General features: G+C 34.6%; 1 protein-coding gene across 3 annotated transcripts in view; it reads left to right on the top strand.

Annotated features, from left to right (window-relative positions):
• The window catches only part of PDE10A (phosphodiesterase 10A), a 335,868-nt gene that overhangs the window by 284,390 nt on the left and 34,240 nt on the right, over positions 1 to 17,238 (top strand). For all 3 annotated transcript variants that reach the window (XM_024248249.3, XM_063725083.1, XM_063725084.1), the window contains one exon: positions 4,472 to 4,644. In XM_024248249.3, coding sequence (XP_024104017.3) covers positions 4,472 to 4,644 — 173 coding nt within the window. The remainder of the gene's footprint in view (positions 1 to 4,471; positions 4,645 to 17,238) is intronic.

Here is a 17,238-nt window from a genome sequence, read left to right as displayed (position 1 = left end):
CACATCACTGGGGTACGGCACTGCCCCCTTTTACATAGCGCCTGAGCACCTCAAGCATACATACATCTTAGTGTTTTGTTTGTTTTTTTGTTTGTTTTTAACATTGTATTGAAATTTTCTGTTTGGGAGTTTAACTTCCCACTTCTTCTGAATTAGAAGCTGATGAGGAGAGTCACTGCCCCTTCTTCACCTCTGGACTCACAGGCCCACCTCTGGGGCTGTTGATATGGGCACAAATGGAAGTGTGAAGGTAGAGCACGGGGAGGGGAAGATGCAGAGTGGGCAGAACCAGTACTCAGAGACTGCAACTGAAGCTTTATGTGAGGAGAGTGAGTAGCTGTGTCCGGTGGGGCAGAGAGCTGAGACACTGAGCAGGGGAAGAAGGCAAGCAGAATGCCTTCATGTGAGCAGACTGTTTTGTGTGGACAGTTACATCCAAGAACGTAGGTGAGCTTTGTTTTCTTGCCTAAAACTTACTAGCTTACAATTAGTAATGGTAATTGAATCATTATTGCTGGAATATTAAACCAATTTATTCTGTTTACTCATAAGATATTAATGATTATTTTGAACATTGAAACTATACTTTTTCTTTGCCTTTTTTAATACCCCATTTTGACTTTGAAAATAGTCAAAATTTTAGAAAACAGACCAATTAGGAATGATTATTCTCATTATTGAGAACATTTTCTTAATGTTCCACTAATCTTAAATTATCTGTTGCTTTTGAAATGTGATCATATTTCAGAAAGTTATCTATTTATACCAACAGTTTGGGATCCCGTGACTTCTTACTACTCTTTATAGCAGCACTATTTCTGTTACTCAGCCAGAGGGTTCTTCCAATTCGTCTGCACTAGGTACAATTTGCTGTTGTATATTACAATTATAGCAAAATTATTGTACTTACATTCAACACTACCTGTACTGGTAATCTAAAATATACGACAAAGTGGCTAGTTTAAATCCGTCCTTTTCTACAGCTGTGTTCTAAATAGAAAAGGTATTTGGCTATCAAATTCATTTTTAGGCATGTATTTGTTTTTTCATCTCTCTTTCCTTCAACTCTGACTGTGGAAGTTGTACTGGTAGATTTTATCATCATCATCATCATCATCAATCATCACTATTATAATAGTAATCATTTTATCATGTATTAGGTACTTACAATGAACCAGAAACTTAAATATTTTATACATATTTTAATACAGTTTATTATATCCCCATGAGATAGGTATTATTAATTTATTTTCATTTTACAGATGCGAATAATATGCATCGAAGAGGTTAAGTAATCTATTTGTCACATAACTAGTAAGTGGCAGAATGACATTAAAAGATAGAATTATTTGGCTCCAAAATCTGTGCTCTTCATTACAGTACTATGACGCTTCCTGATATGTGGTTTGATGTACTAGGTAATTAACTTTCAAAATCAGTATTTTATATGTATTTTAAAGGCATTGGCCATCATGAATGTTTGATGCACTTAGTTGCATTGTTGACATTTTTTTCCAAAAGCAGTGGTTCCCTAATCCCCCAGCAGTGGACAGAACACTAACAGCCTTTGGGATCCTTATGATTAAGGGCTGGAAGGAGTGTTGGCAATTATCTATTCAAGGCAGTCCCTGGGTCACCTTTCAGCGTCAGCAGCAATTTCAACATGGTTTCCATTCTCTAATATCAGATCTCAGCCACAGCATTTACATACAACCAGAGCCTACCTGTGTGCTTCCATAGAGTTAAGAATTATATGCTGTTCACCCACGTTAAGTTTTAGAAACATTCCTAGGTATAAAAAGTCTACTATTTCATGCTTGATTTATGCAAAATGGAATCAACTAGCTTGAATTAACATAGACTTCAAACTACGTAACTACAGTAAAATCATCAATTGGTGTATAAAACTATTATAATGCATTATAAGGATTTATTATGTGTTAGCAAATGTGAGGTTGGAGGTTTAAAGAAGATACTATTTGTCTGCTATGCTTCATTGCTTGTATCTCCCTTATTTTCTTTAGTTTGGGTAGCAGCAAAATGCTAGATTCTCTTAAAGTAAAGGGAGACATGGCCGGGAGCGGTGGCTCACGTCTGTAATCCCAGCACTTTGGGAGGCCAAGGCAGGTGGATCACGAGGTCAGGAGATGAAGAGCATCCTGGCCAACATGGTGAAACTCCGTCTCTACTAAAAATACAAAAAAAAAAAAAAATTAGCCAGGTGTGGTGGTGCGTGCCTGTAATCCCAGCTACTCGGGAGGCTGAGGCAGGAGAATCGCTTGAACCCAGGAAGCAGAGATTGTGGTGAGCAGAGATCCACTCCAGCCTGGTGACAGAGCGAGATCTGTCTCAAAGAAAGAAAAGGGAGACATTTATTTTTTATTTATTCATTCATTCCCTTTACTCTTGGAAATTATTGAAGGGGACAGTAAATGAGTTAGACCTTTTCATTATAAAAGCCCTCTATGGAGCTTTTTCACCTATTTTCCTTTAATACTGAAAAGTAATGACTCCGAAGTAGTCAGTAGATTATATATACTCTTCAAAATAAATCTTAATTTGTTTTGGGACAGTCAACACTTTTGGGACTCTGATAAAAACATGAGCTTACAGAAGACATATTCAGTGTGTAGAATTGCAGTGAGCTTATAACTCTTCTGTTCCACTACAGAATTTATAGAGCCTAGGCTAAGGAGTCCCTATTTTAGAGATATTTCTTTTTAAATGTCAACAGCAGACTGGGATATTTTATATACTATAATTTAACGGGTTATGGTGATAATTATTGATGATAAAGAGAGTAAAGCATACAAATACAAAGCATAAAATTGTATCAGCTGTGATTCCCTTCACGTGACCTGCTGAAAGCAGATGTGTGCATGAGCACCAACCAGACATGCTGAAACGTGTTCATGAAGTGGGAAATAGGGGTGACAGGCATTCAGTGTTGATGCAGAGGCTACCTGCTTCACTTGAGTTATGGTCACATCAAAGGAAAGCAGATACCATAGCATGAATCAATATTTCCTTCTTATAACTTTCTACAACAAAATTGAAGAGAGTCGAGCTTGGATGATTATTGAGTTCAGCCACCAGCCCAAAGCTTGAGTCCTCTCCCGTTGTCCCCGTCGGTCACTAACCAGCCTGTGCTCAAACGGCTCATCTCATAGCATCTCATGTACAATCCATGTGGGGACTCTGAACTAATATAAGTTTTATAATTTGGAAGTGAAGTCATGTGTTTGAAGGTGCTTTATAAGCTGTAGAACTTTCTACAAATGTAAGGCCTTACTACTATTATTGTCAGGAAAATAAATAACTAGACCTGAGTCCATTTGCTGCATTTATCATACAGTAATTCAAATACTTCTAAGACTTTAAGAGCAAATAATATGGAACTATTCTGATAATTGAAAACAAATGGTGCATGTACAGTTTCATTTAAGAATATGAAGAAACAGTGTCTTAGTGAGATGTCTAATTTTGTAAAGAAATATACTTCAATCATTCTAAGTTTTTACTGTATTTTAACTCAATAAATGTGTATTAAGAAAAGTGAAATTAATTGAAAATCAACTTAGAGTAGTACTATATTGACCAATAATGAAATAATATCAAAATAATTGATGAATCTGCAAATTGACTGCATCTTAATTATCTCAAGCTTTTTAGTTTCAACAAAGGTTTTTTTTTTCTCCTCAATTACAAATAAAAACCTTAAAATTTTCACAGGAAGAAATTATTATAAAGTTTTTAAAAGATTAATACACGAAGGATATTCTGAGCCAATAGAATCCAGATTACCAATATTCTGGTCTCGTTTAGGTGATGATCTGCCATTTCCACCTCCTTTGAGAATAGAAGATGATTCTAGAATTGTCATAGCTTCAATGATTTGTGTTGTAGGGAAAGGTACTCTTAGCCTTAGAGTTTTTAATGTGTTTGAATAAACATTTTATTGAGGTTGTAGGACATTTTCTTCTAGGATACAGAGAAATATATTACTATCTATTAAGCATGTTTTGATATGTTACAACCTGAAGTGGACAAGGATATAGGTGCCTTTTTAAGCCCATTAAGGTTCTAGTATAATACAAACATTACTGAAGTTTCTAATTAGCTTAAGAGGAAGAGTCTTTAACTTAAATATTTTACATTTTCAAGTTTTTTTAACTATTAGAAATATCCAAGAACTAGATATATTTAAATCACTGGGGTTTTATGGTAGTAAATGATGTTATTATAGTTGCAATAGTTTATTTAAGTGGTAGCTTCATTGTTTCTGTAGCTTAAAGAGAAACCAAAACGCTATTTTCATTAGTCATTTCTAACTATTCTTTTGTTTCCCCAAAACCTTTCATTAGTGTGACAAATGTCATTGACTGACTATATTGTTTCAAATAACTGAAAATGTCATAAGATTAGAGTTTGTGCTTGTTATTGGTGGCTTTTATTTGTATTTTTTCCATAGTTGGAAGGGCACAATATCTTCTCCACTCTGAGCTCCAGTGAATATGAGCAGGTGCTTGAGATCATCCGCAAAGCCATCATTGCCACAGACCTTGCTTTATACTTTGGGAACAGGAAACAGTTGGAAGAGATGTACCAGACCGGATCGCTAAACCTTAATAATCAATCACATAGGTAAAAATAATTTTTAAAAGCTTCTTAGAAGCCCAGAAAGTGTTATCTGGAATAAATTGATACTTAAGAAATGTAATGTGGCATAAGCTTATATTTGAAAGAAGGAATGTAAAAAATTTACATGTTTTTCATTTTATGTACATCTTGTTTATGTTTACTTTAGATGTTTTATTGTTTGACAGGATTGCTGGCAATGTCTAGTGAGGATAATTAAAATACAGATTGGAAGTTACGCTAGTCACACAGGGATTGGCAGCTTTCAAAGGAAAGGCTGGCCTGATGTTTCTCCAAGAGGTCCCTTCTTGCATTGATCACCATTCAGGGTCTGGCCATTGGCCTCAGAAACTCAAGAGCAAATGAAAATGGATTCCATTTTCAGAATCCAGTCCTATTAAGCAAGCTAATGTGATTGGTGTAGAAACTGGAATCCCCTTTTATTGATCTGTAATTGTATTAGGCAGTCACAAGGGTCAGAATATTGGCGTCCCATGGGGTAGAAAGCCAAGTAGCAATGAAAAGTTTATTTGGTGAACATGGAATTACAACAAGGAGGATTAGATAAATTAGATATCCTAATGGAATCAGACTAAATTAGTCTGATGCCCTTTTGTTTTTGAGGATGGATGTCTTGCCTAGTGGATTCAGAAATAGGTCAGGTATGTTCTTTATGAACCTGTTCACCCATCTGTGTATTAGATCTAGGTTCATTGGCTAACCTGCCATCTCCCCTTGACAGTTTGTAGTGGTAACACTAGCTTTTATTTCTATGGCTTTCCTGTTCCTGTTTGCATGTCTGACCAACTTCTGCTTAAGTGAGGACATCTTTATCCCTAGGCTGGTGAGCACTTACTGCTTCTTTGCCAGTCTTGCTGAATTTGGATTTATGCTTTTTGTTCAGGTGTTCTGTATATCTCCTCTGTGATTCATTAAGTACTGATCCTACATTTTGTTCTTTGGGACAGACTGTTTTAAAGTTCTTAGAAACAATTCACTATTCTCTCAGGTACACCAAATACAAAATGTTGGTTTTACAAATGACTGTAGATATCTAATAAAGTTTACCTCTTCAAGAATAAGTACCATTTGTATAATGATATTGATGCTTTTGGATAAGCAGCAGTTATTTGTGATTCAACTTACCTTCAAACTGGACAGATCCAGATTTTGTAGAGCTTGAAACTGATACAATTTAGGGAACCTTATTTAAGAAAAACAATACAAAGATATCTTATTTTCACACATGACAGTCTGAGGACATTGCCAGGGCCTCTTCCTGGACCATACAGAGGGATGGTATCAGGGAAAAGCCTCTAAACATCAATTAGGGTGTTCTAGCATGTCTTTCTTTTCCTTCAGCCCAAATGAGAAGTGTGGTCTACAGTCTTTATGTCTCCAACAGGTTGTGTGTAGTCCTTGTTCCAAGACATGTAGAAACAGGTGTTTGTTCAGTTTTTTTTTATGGCAATCAGAAGATCAGGGAAATAGAGCCTTCATGAAATATCCCTTGGTTTCCTGAAACCCATGCACTTTCTTTTTGTTCTTTTGGGGTTGTAAATAAGAATCATGTAACTAGTATCCAGTTTCTTGAGTCTAATCTTTTCAGCAGAATGATTACAATGATTATTATAATATAGGAAATTTAAACATTTACCTAAAAATAACAACACTTTTGGTACCCATGTACATATGTGTTAGTGGTGCATGTTTAAATAATTTTTGACGTATAACTTGAAAAGCAGTTAAAACAAATATGCATTGAAACATGCATTGAAAGGCAACGCATGTTTGTTTTAATAATTCAAATAATGTACAGGTATAAAAAAGAGTAATATTCTATTTTTCTGCATTCCAGTATCAACTGTCTGTTTCATGTAATGTCATCTTATGCATTTTTCTGTGATTTTTCAAAGGTAGGGGTGTGTGTGTGCGTGTGTGCATACAGTGTGTGCATACACATTCAAGCATAACTCAGATGTATTGTAAAAGAAATTTCATAATAAAGCAAGTCACACAAACTTTTTGGTTTCCCGGTGCATATAAAAGTTGTATTTACACCGTATAGTCTACTAAGTATGCAATAACTTTATACCTAAAAAATGCATACCTTAATTTAAAAATGCTTTGTTGCTTAAAAATGCTAATGATCATCTAAGACTTCGGCAAATCATAATCTTTTTACTGGTGAAGGGTCTTGCCTCAATGTTGGTGGCTTCTGACCAGGGTGGTGGTTGCAAATCATAGGACGGTAGGGATGCATGTGGCAATTTATTTTCTTATCCTTCTTTTTTAAAAATGGGGTCTTGTTCAGCCTGTCAGCATGCAGTGGCATCATCGTAGCTCACTGCAGCCTCAAACTCCTGGGCGCCAGGGATCCTCCTACCTCAGCCTCCTGAGTAGCTGGGACTACAGGTACACACCACCATGCCCAGCTAATTTTTTTCATTTCTTATTTTAGAGATAGGGTATTGCTGTGTTGCCCAGGATGGTCTCAAACTCCTGGCCTCAAGCTGTCCTCCCACCTCAGCCTCTTGAGTAACTGGGATTACAGGCAAGAGCCACTGTGCCCAGCCTGGATGTGGCAATTTCTTAAAATATGACAAGAGTGAAGTTTGTCACATCAATGGAGTCTTCCTTTCACAGAAAATTTCTGTGCAGCTTATGATGCTGTTTGATAGCATTTCACCTGCAGTAGAACTTCCTTCAACATTAGAGTCAGTCCTCTCAGACACTGCCCCTGCTTTGTCAACCAAGTTTATGGAATATTCTAAATCCTTTGCTGACATTTCAACAATGTTCACAGCTCTTCACCAGAAGTAGATGTCATCTCAAGAAACTTTCTTGGCTCATCTATAAGAAGCAACTCATCCATTCAAGTTTGATGATGATCGCATCAGTCATTTTCAGGCTCCACTAGTTTCTACCACATCTGCAGTGTCTTCCTCCACTGAAGTCTTGAAGCTTTGACTACCTCCTATGAATCATGAATGTTCTCAATGGCATCTAGAATGGTGAATCTTTTCCAAAAGGTTTTCAATTCACCTTTCCCACATTCGTTGGAGGAATCACTGTCTATAACAGCTATATTCTTACAAGACGTATCTCTTAGATAATAGGACTTGAAAGACAAAATTACACCTTGATCCATTAGCTACAGAATAGATGTGTGAACAGACTTGAAAACACATTAATCTTGTGCATGTCCATCAGACCTCTTGAGTGCCTTGGTTCATTATCAATGAGCAGTAACATTTTGAAAGGAACCTTTCTTTCTGAGCAGTAAGTTTTGATAGTAGCCTGAAAATGTTCAGTATATCATGCTCTAAACAAATGTGCTGTCATTGAGGCTTTGTTGTTCCATTTATAGAGCACAGACAGAAGCAACTTAGCATAATTCTTAAGGGCCCTAGAATTTTTGAAATGGTAAATGATCGTTGGCTTTACCCTGATGTCACCAGATGCATTAGCCCCTGACAGGAGTCAGCTCATCCTTTGAAGCTTTGGAGCTAGACATTGACTTCTCTCTAGATATTGAAGTCCTAGATGTCTCTAATAGATGTTTTGTCTATACTGAAAATCTGTTATTTAGTTGAGCCACCTTCATCCATTATCTTAGCTAGATCTTTTGAATAACCTGCTGCAACTTTTACATCAGCACTTGCTGCTTCAGCTTGCACTTTTTACCTTGCTTTAAACCTCTCAAACCAATCTCTACTACTTTCAGACTTTCCTTCTACAGCCTTTTCACATCTCTCAGGAGTCATAGAATTGGAGAGAGGGCCTTGCTCTGGATTAGCTTTTGGCTTAAGGGAATGTTGTGGCTGGTTTGATCTTCTATCCAGATTACTAAAACTTTCTTCATATCATCAAGAACACTTGAGTGCTCATGTGTTCACTGGAGTAGCACTTTTAATTTCCTTGAAGAACTCTTTCTTTGCATTCACAACTTGGCTGTTTGGCCCAAGAGTCCTTGCTTTCAGCCTATCTCAGCTTTAGATGTGCCTTCCTAAGTTTAGTCACTTCTAGCTTTTGATTTAAAGTGAGAGACATATGACTTTTTTTCACTTGAACAGTTAGAGGTCATTGTAGAGTTATTAATTGGCCTAATTTTAATATTACTGCTTTTAGGGAACAAGGATGTTCAAGTACAGGGAGGGAGATGGGGGAACAGCCAGTTGGTGGAGCAGTCTGAATGCACACAACATTTATCAATTAAGTTCACCATCATATATGGGTGTGATTCATGGCACCCACAGATAGTTACAATGGTAACATCAGAGATCACTGATCATAGATCACCATGACTGATACAATAAAATAATGAGAATATTTGAAATATTTTGAAAATTACCAAAATGTAACACAGAGCATCAAAGTAGGCACTTGCTGTTGGAAAAATGGTGCCGATATTGCTGTACACAAGGTTGCCACAAAACTTCAATTTGTAAAAAAAAACCAAAAACATGGTATTTATGAAACATAGTCAGGCAAAATGCAATAAAACAATGTATGCCTGGAACATATATTGCCGTCAATTTATACATATATTACATTCTCAGAAAAAGCTATAGAAATTCACACTCCTTCTAACATAAAGGTGAAAACCCCTTCTCAGTAAATATGCCATTCTCTGACCACTCACTGTATTGAATATTTTTTTATGTTTGTTTATTACTTACTATTCTTACTTCTGTGTATTTATTCATAAATTTTGCTTATATTTTGTTGAATTGTTTACTTTTTTATGTATCAGCTTTTATTCTATATTTTTGTTAAGGATATTAACATTTTCTGTTATATATTACAGATATTTCTTTACGTTAGATTTTCAAAAAACTTCAGATTTTCTTTTGAAAACAGATTTAGTTTCAGGAGGACAAATTTTTGATCTTTTAAAGAAATCAAGTCTCATAGTAACAAATAATAATTCAAGTTTTCTTTATGTATTTTTATAAATTTAATTTTTATATTTAGATCTTAATTCTTCTAGAGTTATGTTTTTATGAACATAACTTTATTTCTGATGGAATGAATTGATACCATTAATGAATAATCAGTTTTTTCCTGAATTGAATTTATTACATTTTCTCATAAACTTGGATAATTTTTTAGACCCTGTAAACCATTTATTACTAATTATCCAATCCTCAATTATAGTCATACGGCTTTGATTCTATAAATATGTTGAAATGTATCATACATACCTGCTCAAATAATCTTTACTTTCAATTCATGAAAATTGTCACTTCGTAAAAAATGTGTTAAGAAAAATTTCAAACCTACATTAAAGTAGAAATAATCAAATGTACAGTCATACCTGGATTCAAGAATTGTCAACAGTTTACCTTGTTTTCTTTGCTTCTTTCTGGGGAATGAGGAGTGTGCCATTTGAACGTAAATTATAGACCTTATGACCCTTTGCTTCCTTCAACATTAATATTTAAAAATAAAAAGAACATTCTCCTTCAGACTTTTTCAGTCAAAAATGTCTACATTGACATTTTAATTGCAGTTTTATGACTTTTATTTACTCACTTTAAAATGAAAGTATGTTGTCTCTTCTAAGAACATGCCATGACTCTGTAGTCATGAATAAAATTGTACAGTTTGTTTACATCCTTCCTATAGCTTTCTTGATAAAATTATATGGATTATTTTCCAGATTTCTTCACTTGTGAATGTAATTTTTCTGATTTCTAACCGGAAATACAGTTTCCAATATATTTAAAATTATGAATTACATAGATATGTCATTTTTGCTTCATGTGTTTTGAAACTGTTATTTGGTGCTTACACATTTAGATTTATTATGTCTTCTCAATAATTTACCCTCTCATCATTATGAAATAAGTTCTTTTTTTCTGCTGATACTTCTTAAAATTTTCTGTGTCTAAAATAGCCACACAAGCTTTCTCATGTTTACTGTTGACATATCATATTCTTATATAATTCTTTACTGTCTTAACATCTGTGTCTTTGCATTGAAAGTGTGTGTTGTTAACAGCAATAGTTGAGACTTGCAGTCACTGCTTTTTAATGTACTGTTTAGTCTATTTGCATTTATAAGTTGTCTAATTATCCATTTTCTATTTTGAGCTATTTGTGTTGGGGGAGTGATATTTCATTCTATATTTGCTTTTGGTTTTTCTTGTTATACCCTTTTTAAATTTTCAAGTGGTTGTTCCTGAGTTTACAGTATGCATTTTTATTAGTCCGCTTTGAATTAATATTATTTCCATTTTATTCAATGTGAAAAACTTAAAAATAATTCAATTTATACCTCTTTTTGTCTTTTCTGCTGTAGTTATATATGTAGCTATTATTGCTACATATGTTATACACCCCACATAGGTTGCTAATATTTAAAATTAAATAATGAATCAATTATTAAAGAATTTAAGAAATATGGGCTGGGCGTGGTGGCTCACATCTTTAGTCCCAGCACTTTGGGATGCCAAGCCAGGCTGATCAGTTGAGGCCGGGAGTTCGAGACCAGCCTAGCCAACATGGGGAAACCCCATCTGTAGTAAAAATACAAAAATTAGCCAGGTGTGGTGGTGCATGCCTGTAATCCCAGCTACTCAGGAGGCTGAGGCAGGAAAATCGCTTGAACCCGGGAGGTAGAGGTAGCAGTGAGCCAAGATCATGCCACTGCACTCCAGTCTGGGCGACAGAGCAAGACTTCATCTCAAAAAAACAAGAAAAGGATTTAGGAAAAATAGCTTTTTATATTTTTCACATGTATACCATTTCCTCTGTTTTTAATTCATTAATGTAGATCCAAATTTCCAACTTCTGTCATTTCATTTGAGCCCAAATAACCTCCTTTAACATCTCTCAGTGTGTTGACAGCAGATCCTTTGAGGTGTTTTTTTTTTCTTTTTTTTTTTTTTTTTTAATCTAAGAATGGCTTTATTGTGGCTTCACTTTTTAAAGATATTTTCACTGGACTTAGAGTTCTTAGTAGACAGATTATTTTTTCAGCGTTTCATAAAAGTCAGTAAATGGTCTTCTGGCCTCTGTCTTTTTTTGTTTTCCTCCTGAGGAGAAGTCAGCAGTTCTTGTTCTCCTCTGTATACTGTGATCTTTTACTCGACCGCTTTTACAGTCATTCTTCTTGGTGTCTTCTGAGGTTTCTGGGTCTGTGGGCTGCTGATTTCAGTGAAGTTTGAAGTTTCGGGCATTACGTTTCTTCAGATGTTTTTTCTGCCCCATTATGTCTCTTTTCTTCTGAAACTCTGACACTTCTGTTAGACCCCTTTATACTGTGTTACAGGTTATTGAGGCTCTGTATGGTTTTTCACTGGTAATGGTTTGTATTTTGTTGTGATCTGTCTAATCTCACTGTTTTTTTTTCCTAATATTCTGTCCAATCTGTAGTTAACCTCATGTAGTGATTTTTTAAAAATACACACAGATGCACACACACACACACATATATATATGTGTGTGTGTATATATATATGTAATATTTTCAAGTTCTGGGATTTCCTTTTGGTTCATTTTTATAGCTGCTATGTTTCTCCTGAAATTCCCCATCTCTTCAACTATCTTTTCTAAATAGATATTTTCCTGAAGATTCTTTAGCATATCTTTACATTATTTAGAAATTGTTGTCTGAATTTTCACTACCTGGGTTTTCTGTGAGTTTTGTCTTGTTGACTAATTTTACTCTAGACCATGTAATACATTTTTCAGTTTCTTTACATGGCTAGTAATTTTTTAATATTTGTATTACATTATGGGCAACAAGTTCTGTTATCTTTCTGGATGCTGTTGTCTTTCTCTGAAGGTAATTAACTTTTATCCTAGTAGCCAGTTACATTTCTCATGAATCATCCTAAATACATGAGTATGTTCCTTTAAGTTTTAGTTGGGTGGTTCCATTTCTGTTTTGGCCTTGGTGTCCTCTGTCAAGGATTTGTATGAATTCAAATTTGGGGACTTCCGCTTCTGTGGTTCTCTCTGCTTTCTAGGATTTCCCTCCTCAACTTGTGTGTGCTCTGACATCCCTGCACTCTCCCTTCTCAGTGGGCCCTGACTTTCTTTTGGGCTGTATTTATGACATGCCCTTAGGAGAAGAGCTGTGTAAATAACGATGTCACCCAACGTGGTCTTTCCTTTCAACGTTTAAATCTTCTCCCACTTAACGCCAGTTTTTAGGTACTAGACAGCATCTTCAAGATTTGTTTTTAGTTCTATCTAGAATTTATTACTATTATTATATTGTTACCAGAATCTTAAAACTTTGTTTAGTATCTAGCCAGTTCATTATATACTGTTTATCAGCTGAAAAGTTTTATTTTAGTCTCTTGGCTTTTTAAGGTATATAGTAATGTCATCTACAAATGAATAAAATTTGTTCTGCTTTTCTGATGTTTGTATGTATTTTGCTTTCTGATCTGACTGCATAGCTAGAATTTACAACACAATATTAGATTATTGTGAAGAAAGCAAGCACATCTAATATGTGCATGACTTTAATAGACATGAGTTTAGAGTTTTAATTTTTAAGGTAGTATTTGATGTATCTTGATAAATCATGTTTATCATGTACAAGGTTTATCTGTATCCATGTTCCATGGATAGAAGCTTTTTCTCTAATTTCTTAGTGTTACTGATTTCTTATTTGATGAATAGGTTTTTAAATTTTCTAATTTTGTGCCACTCCTTAATTTCTTGAGCTATACTTTTCCATGGAATTAGTTCTTTAGTAGGCTGAGGAAATAAACTTTTCTTTTTTAGCATATTTGCATGTAATCTATTAATTTTGACATATAGTTGTCTTTTTTGTACATTATAATTTGCTATAAACTATTGATCTTTCTTTCTGATCTGGACGACTTTAAATAGCTAATGTTAACCATTTTGGGAAGGTTCATTTAACCATTTTGGGAATTACTCATTTGTGAAACTATCCAGTCACCTTTTAAATTTTAATTTAATTTAATTCACTTTTTTGAGACCGTGTTTTGCTCTGTTCCCCAGGCTGGAGTACAGTGGCACAACCACAGCTCACTGCAGCCTTGACCTCCCAGGCTCAAGGGGTCCTTCTACCTCAGTCTTTCAAGTAGCTGAATAGCTGAGACCATAGGCAAGCACCATCATGCCTGGCTACATTTTTTGTCATTATTTGTTGAGATAATTTGTTGAGACAGAGTCTTGCTGTGTTGCCAGTGCTGGTCTTGAACTCCAGGGCTCAAATGATCCTCCCACCCCAGCCTCCCAAAGTGCTGGGATTACAGGTGTGAGCCATCGTGTCCAGCCTGTCACCTTTTTAAATGAAAAATCTTTAACAAACTTTCAGTGTCTTTTATGGTTTGGGGATTTGTTTTGTTTTTGCCACTTTATTCCATCTCTTGGTCAATGTAGTATGCTACAAATTATCTTTTGCCTTGAGATTTAAAACTTCATAAAAATATATGCACAGATTATTTTCACTTAAAATTTAATTGATATTACTAAATTTGTATTTATATCTAATTTTCAGTGTTTTATATTTTTATTTCTTCCTTTCTTATATAATCCAACTTGCCTGGGAATTTTTAATTACTCCTTTTTAATAAAACTAACTTTTATAAAATTTTTCATTTATTTTGTTGTCTGTTCTTTCCTTAATTTTAACTTTTATTTTTATGCTTTCATTATACTTTTGGATTTTTTTCTTGTTTCTCTGATTGAATAGTAATGAAATAATCAGATTATATGTATTATAATCTGGGTGTTGACTGAGCTATACCTTGCAAGTTTTGATGAAGTACTTTTCCTTATTTTTTAGATTATTTATTTCTGCTTTTGTTTCCTTGTTGATGTAGAGGTTATTTCAAAGTAATTTTCTAATTTCGAAATACTTTGGATGTTTGCTTGTTTTTTATTTTTTATTTTGTTCCTAGAGACTTCTTTGGATTATTGTAAAAAGAGTATAACTATTAAGTTAAAATTTTATAGTTGATCAATATTTTCTTCCTGGCCAAGACAGAAAAGACAATTGTTAAAGCAACTTTATTTAGGTATAATTATACTAATTTTAAGTTTTGGCAAATGCAACTATTACCAGAGTCACAGTAAAGGTATAAAAAAGTCTGCCACCACTTTACCTTTTTCCAATCAAATTTCCCTACCCCAGGCATAGAAATCAATGTGTTCTTTCTTTATAGATTATATGTGTGTCTTAGTCCCTTCAGGCTATTATAACGAAATACCATAGACTGGATGGCTTATAAATGGTTACTTCTTACATATTTGGGGTATGAGTATTCCAGAATCAAGTTACTGGCAGTTTGAGTGTCTCAGTTTGAGTGAGGGCCTGTTTTCTGGTTCCTAGAGAGCCATCTTCTAGCTGCCACCTCACTTGATGGAAGAAGGGAGGGAGCTCTCTGAGGTTTCTATTATGTGGGAACTAATCCCATTCATGAGGGCTCTACCCTCATGACATAATCACCTTCCAAAAGTCCCACCTCCAAATACTAACATGTTGGGCATTAGGATTTAACATATTAATTTTAGGGGAAAGAAACATTCAGTCTGTAGAAGCTTGTATTATCTAGAGTTATAAATATGTAGAGTAACAGTAAGTGCTTTTCTGTTTCTGATCCCTCCTTCCTCTCTTCTTTCCCGATATTGTTTTCACTATTCTGGGTCTCTAGCAATTCCATGTGAATCACCTTGTCAGTTTCTACAGAAAAGCTAGCTAGGATTCTGATGCAGAAAATGTTGAATCTGTAAATCAATTTTGGAAGTATTGCCATTTTAACAATATTAAGTCTGTGAATATGAGATGCTTTTCAATTTAATTGCTTGTTCTTTAATATTTTTCAACAATGTTTTCTAGTTTTCAAGTCCAAATTTTGTACTTCTATTGTTAAATATATTACCAAGGATTTTATTGTTTCGATAATATTGTAAATGGAATTTTGTTAATTTTATTTTCACATTGTTTATTGTTAGTAGGTAGAAATAATTGATTTTTGTACTACTGATCTTATATCTTGACACCTGAATGAACTCATTTCTTCTAATAATTTTTTGGTGCATTGCTTAGGTTTCTCTATATGCACACAAGGTCATGACGTCTTCAAATAGAGATAGTTGTACAAACAATTGTATTTGGAATCTGTCATTTTTCTTTTTTTTTTTTTTTTGAGACAGAGTCTCACTCAGTCACCCAGGCTTGGAGTGCAGTGGCACAATCTCAGCTCACTGCACCCTCCTTCCCCCAGGTTCAAACAATTCTCCTGCCTCAGCCTCCCGATTAGCTGGGATTACAGGCACCTGCCACCATGCTTGGCTGATTTTTGTATTTTTAGTAGAGAGGGGGTTTCACCATCTTGACCAGGCTGGTCTTGAACTCCTAACCTCATGGTTTACCTGCCTCAGCCTCCCAAAGTGCTGTGATTACAGGCGTGAGTCATGGCGCCTGGCCCATTTCTTTATTTTTATTTAATCGTTGGTTTGGCTTATGCTGAATATCAGTGACAAGAGAAGACATCCTTTTCTTGTTTCTGATTTCAGGGGGAAAGCATCCAGTCTTTCACCATTAAGTATGGTATTAGATATGGGTATTTTATAGATGAACTTTATCAGGTTGAGGAAGTTTCCTTCTAATTCTGATTTGTTGAGTGTTTATTTTTTTATTGTGAATAGGTGTTGGATTTTGTCATATGCTTTATCTGCATCTATCAAGATTATCAAGCAATTTTTGTTATTTATTCTATTAGTAAGGTGCATTAGATTAATTGATAGTTAGATGTTAAACCAACCTTGCATTCCTATGATAGATATCAGGTAATAATGGTGTATAGTTGTTCTATGTATTGCTGGATTTGGCTTGATAGTATTTCGTTGAGGACATTAGTGCCTGTATTCATAAATTATACTGGTCTGTACTTTTCTTTTTTGTGGTATTTGTCTTATTTTGGTGTCAGGGTAACACTGGCCTCATGGAATTAGCTGGGAAGTATTCCCTCCTCTACTATTTTTTGGAAGAGTTTATGAAGAATTTGTATTAATTTATCTTCAAATGTTTGATAGAATTTACCAGTGAAGTCATGTGGGTATAGATGTTTCTTTGTGGTTATTCTTTTTCCCTTTGACTACTAATTCAGTCTTTTTACTTGTTATGCAGGTCTATTCACATTGACTATTTCTTCTTATGTCATATTTAGTCACTCGTGTCTTTCTAGAAATTTGTCCATTTTCAACTAAGTTGTCTACTTTATTGTCATACAGTTGTTCATTGTAGTTCTTTATGATCCTTTTTATTTCTGTAAGATTGGTAGTAAAGTTCCCTTTTTCATTTCTGTTCCTTATTAAGTTGAATCGTCTTTCTTTTTTTCCCTCTCCCTCTCTGTCTTTTCTTGGTCAGTCTAGCTTAAAAGTGTATCAGTTTTGTTGATCTTTTCAAATAACCAGCTTTTGGTATCATTGATTTTTTTCGAATGTTTTTCTCGTCCAAATTTCATTTATTTCTTTTGTAATCTTTATTTGCTGACTTCTGTTTGCTTTAGTTTTACTTAGCTCCTCCTTTTCCAGTCTTAAGACAGTTTAGGTTATTGATTTGAATTATTTCTTCTTTCTTAATATAGACATTCATAGCTC

This window comes from Pongo abelii, chromosome 5 (genome assembly GCF_028885655.2).
Source record: "Pongo abelii isolate AG06213 chromosome 5, NHGRI_mPonAbe1-v2.0_pri, whole genome shotgun sequence".
Classification (NCBI taxonomy): Eukaryota; Metazoa; Chordata; class Mammalia; order Primates; family Hominidae; genus Pongo; species Pongo abelii.
This window is presented reverse-complemented; position numbering and strand designations above follow the sequence as displayed.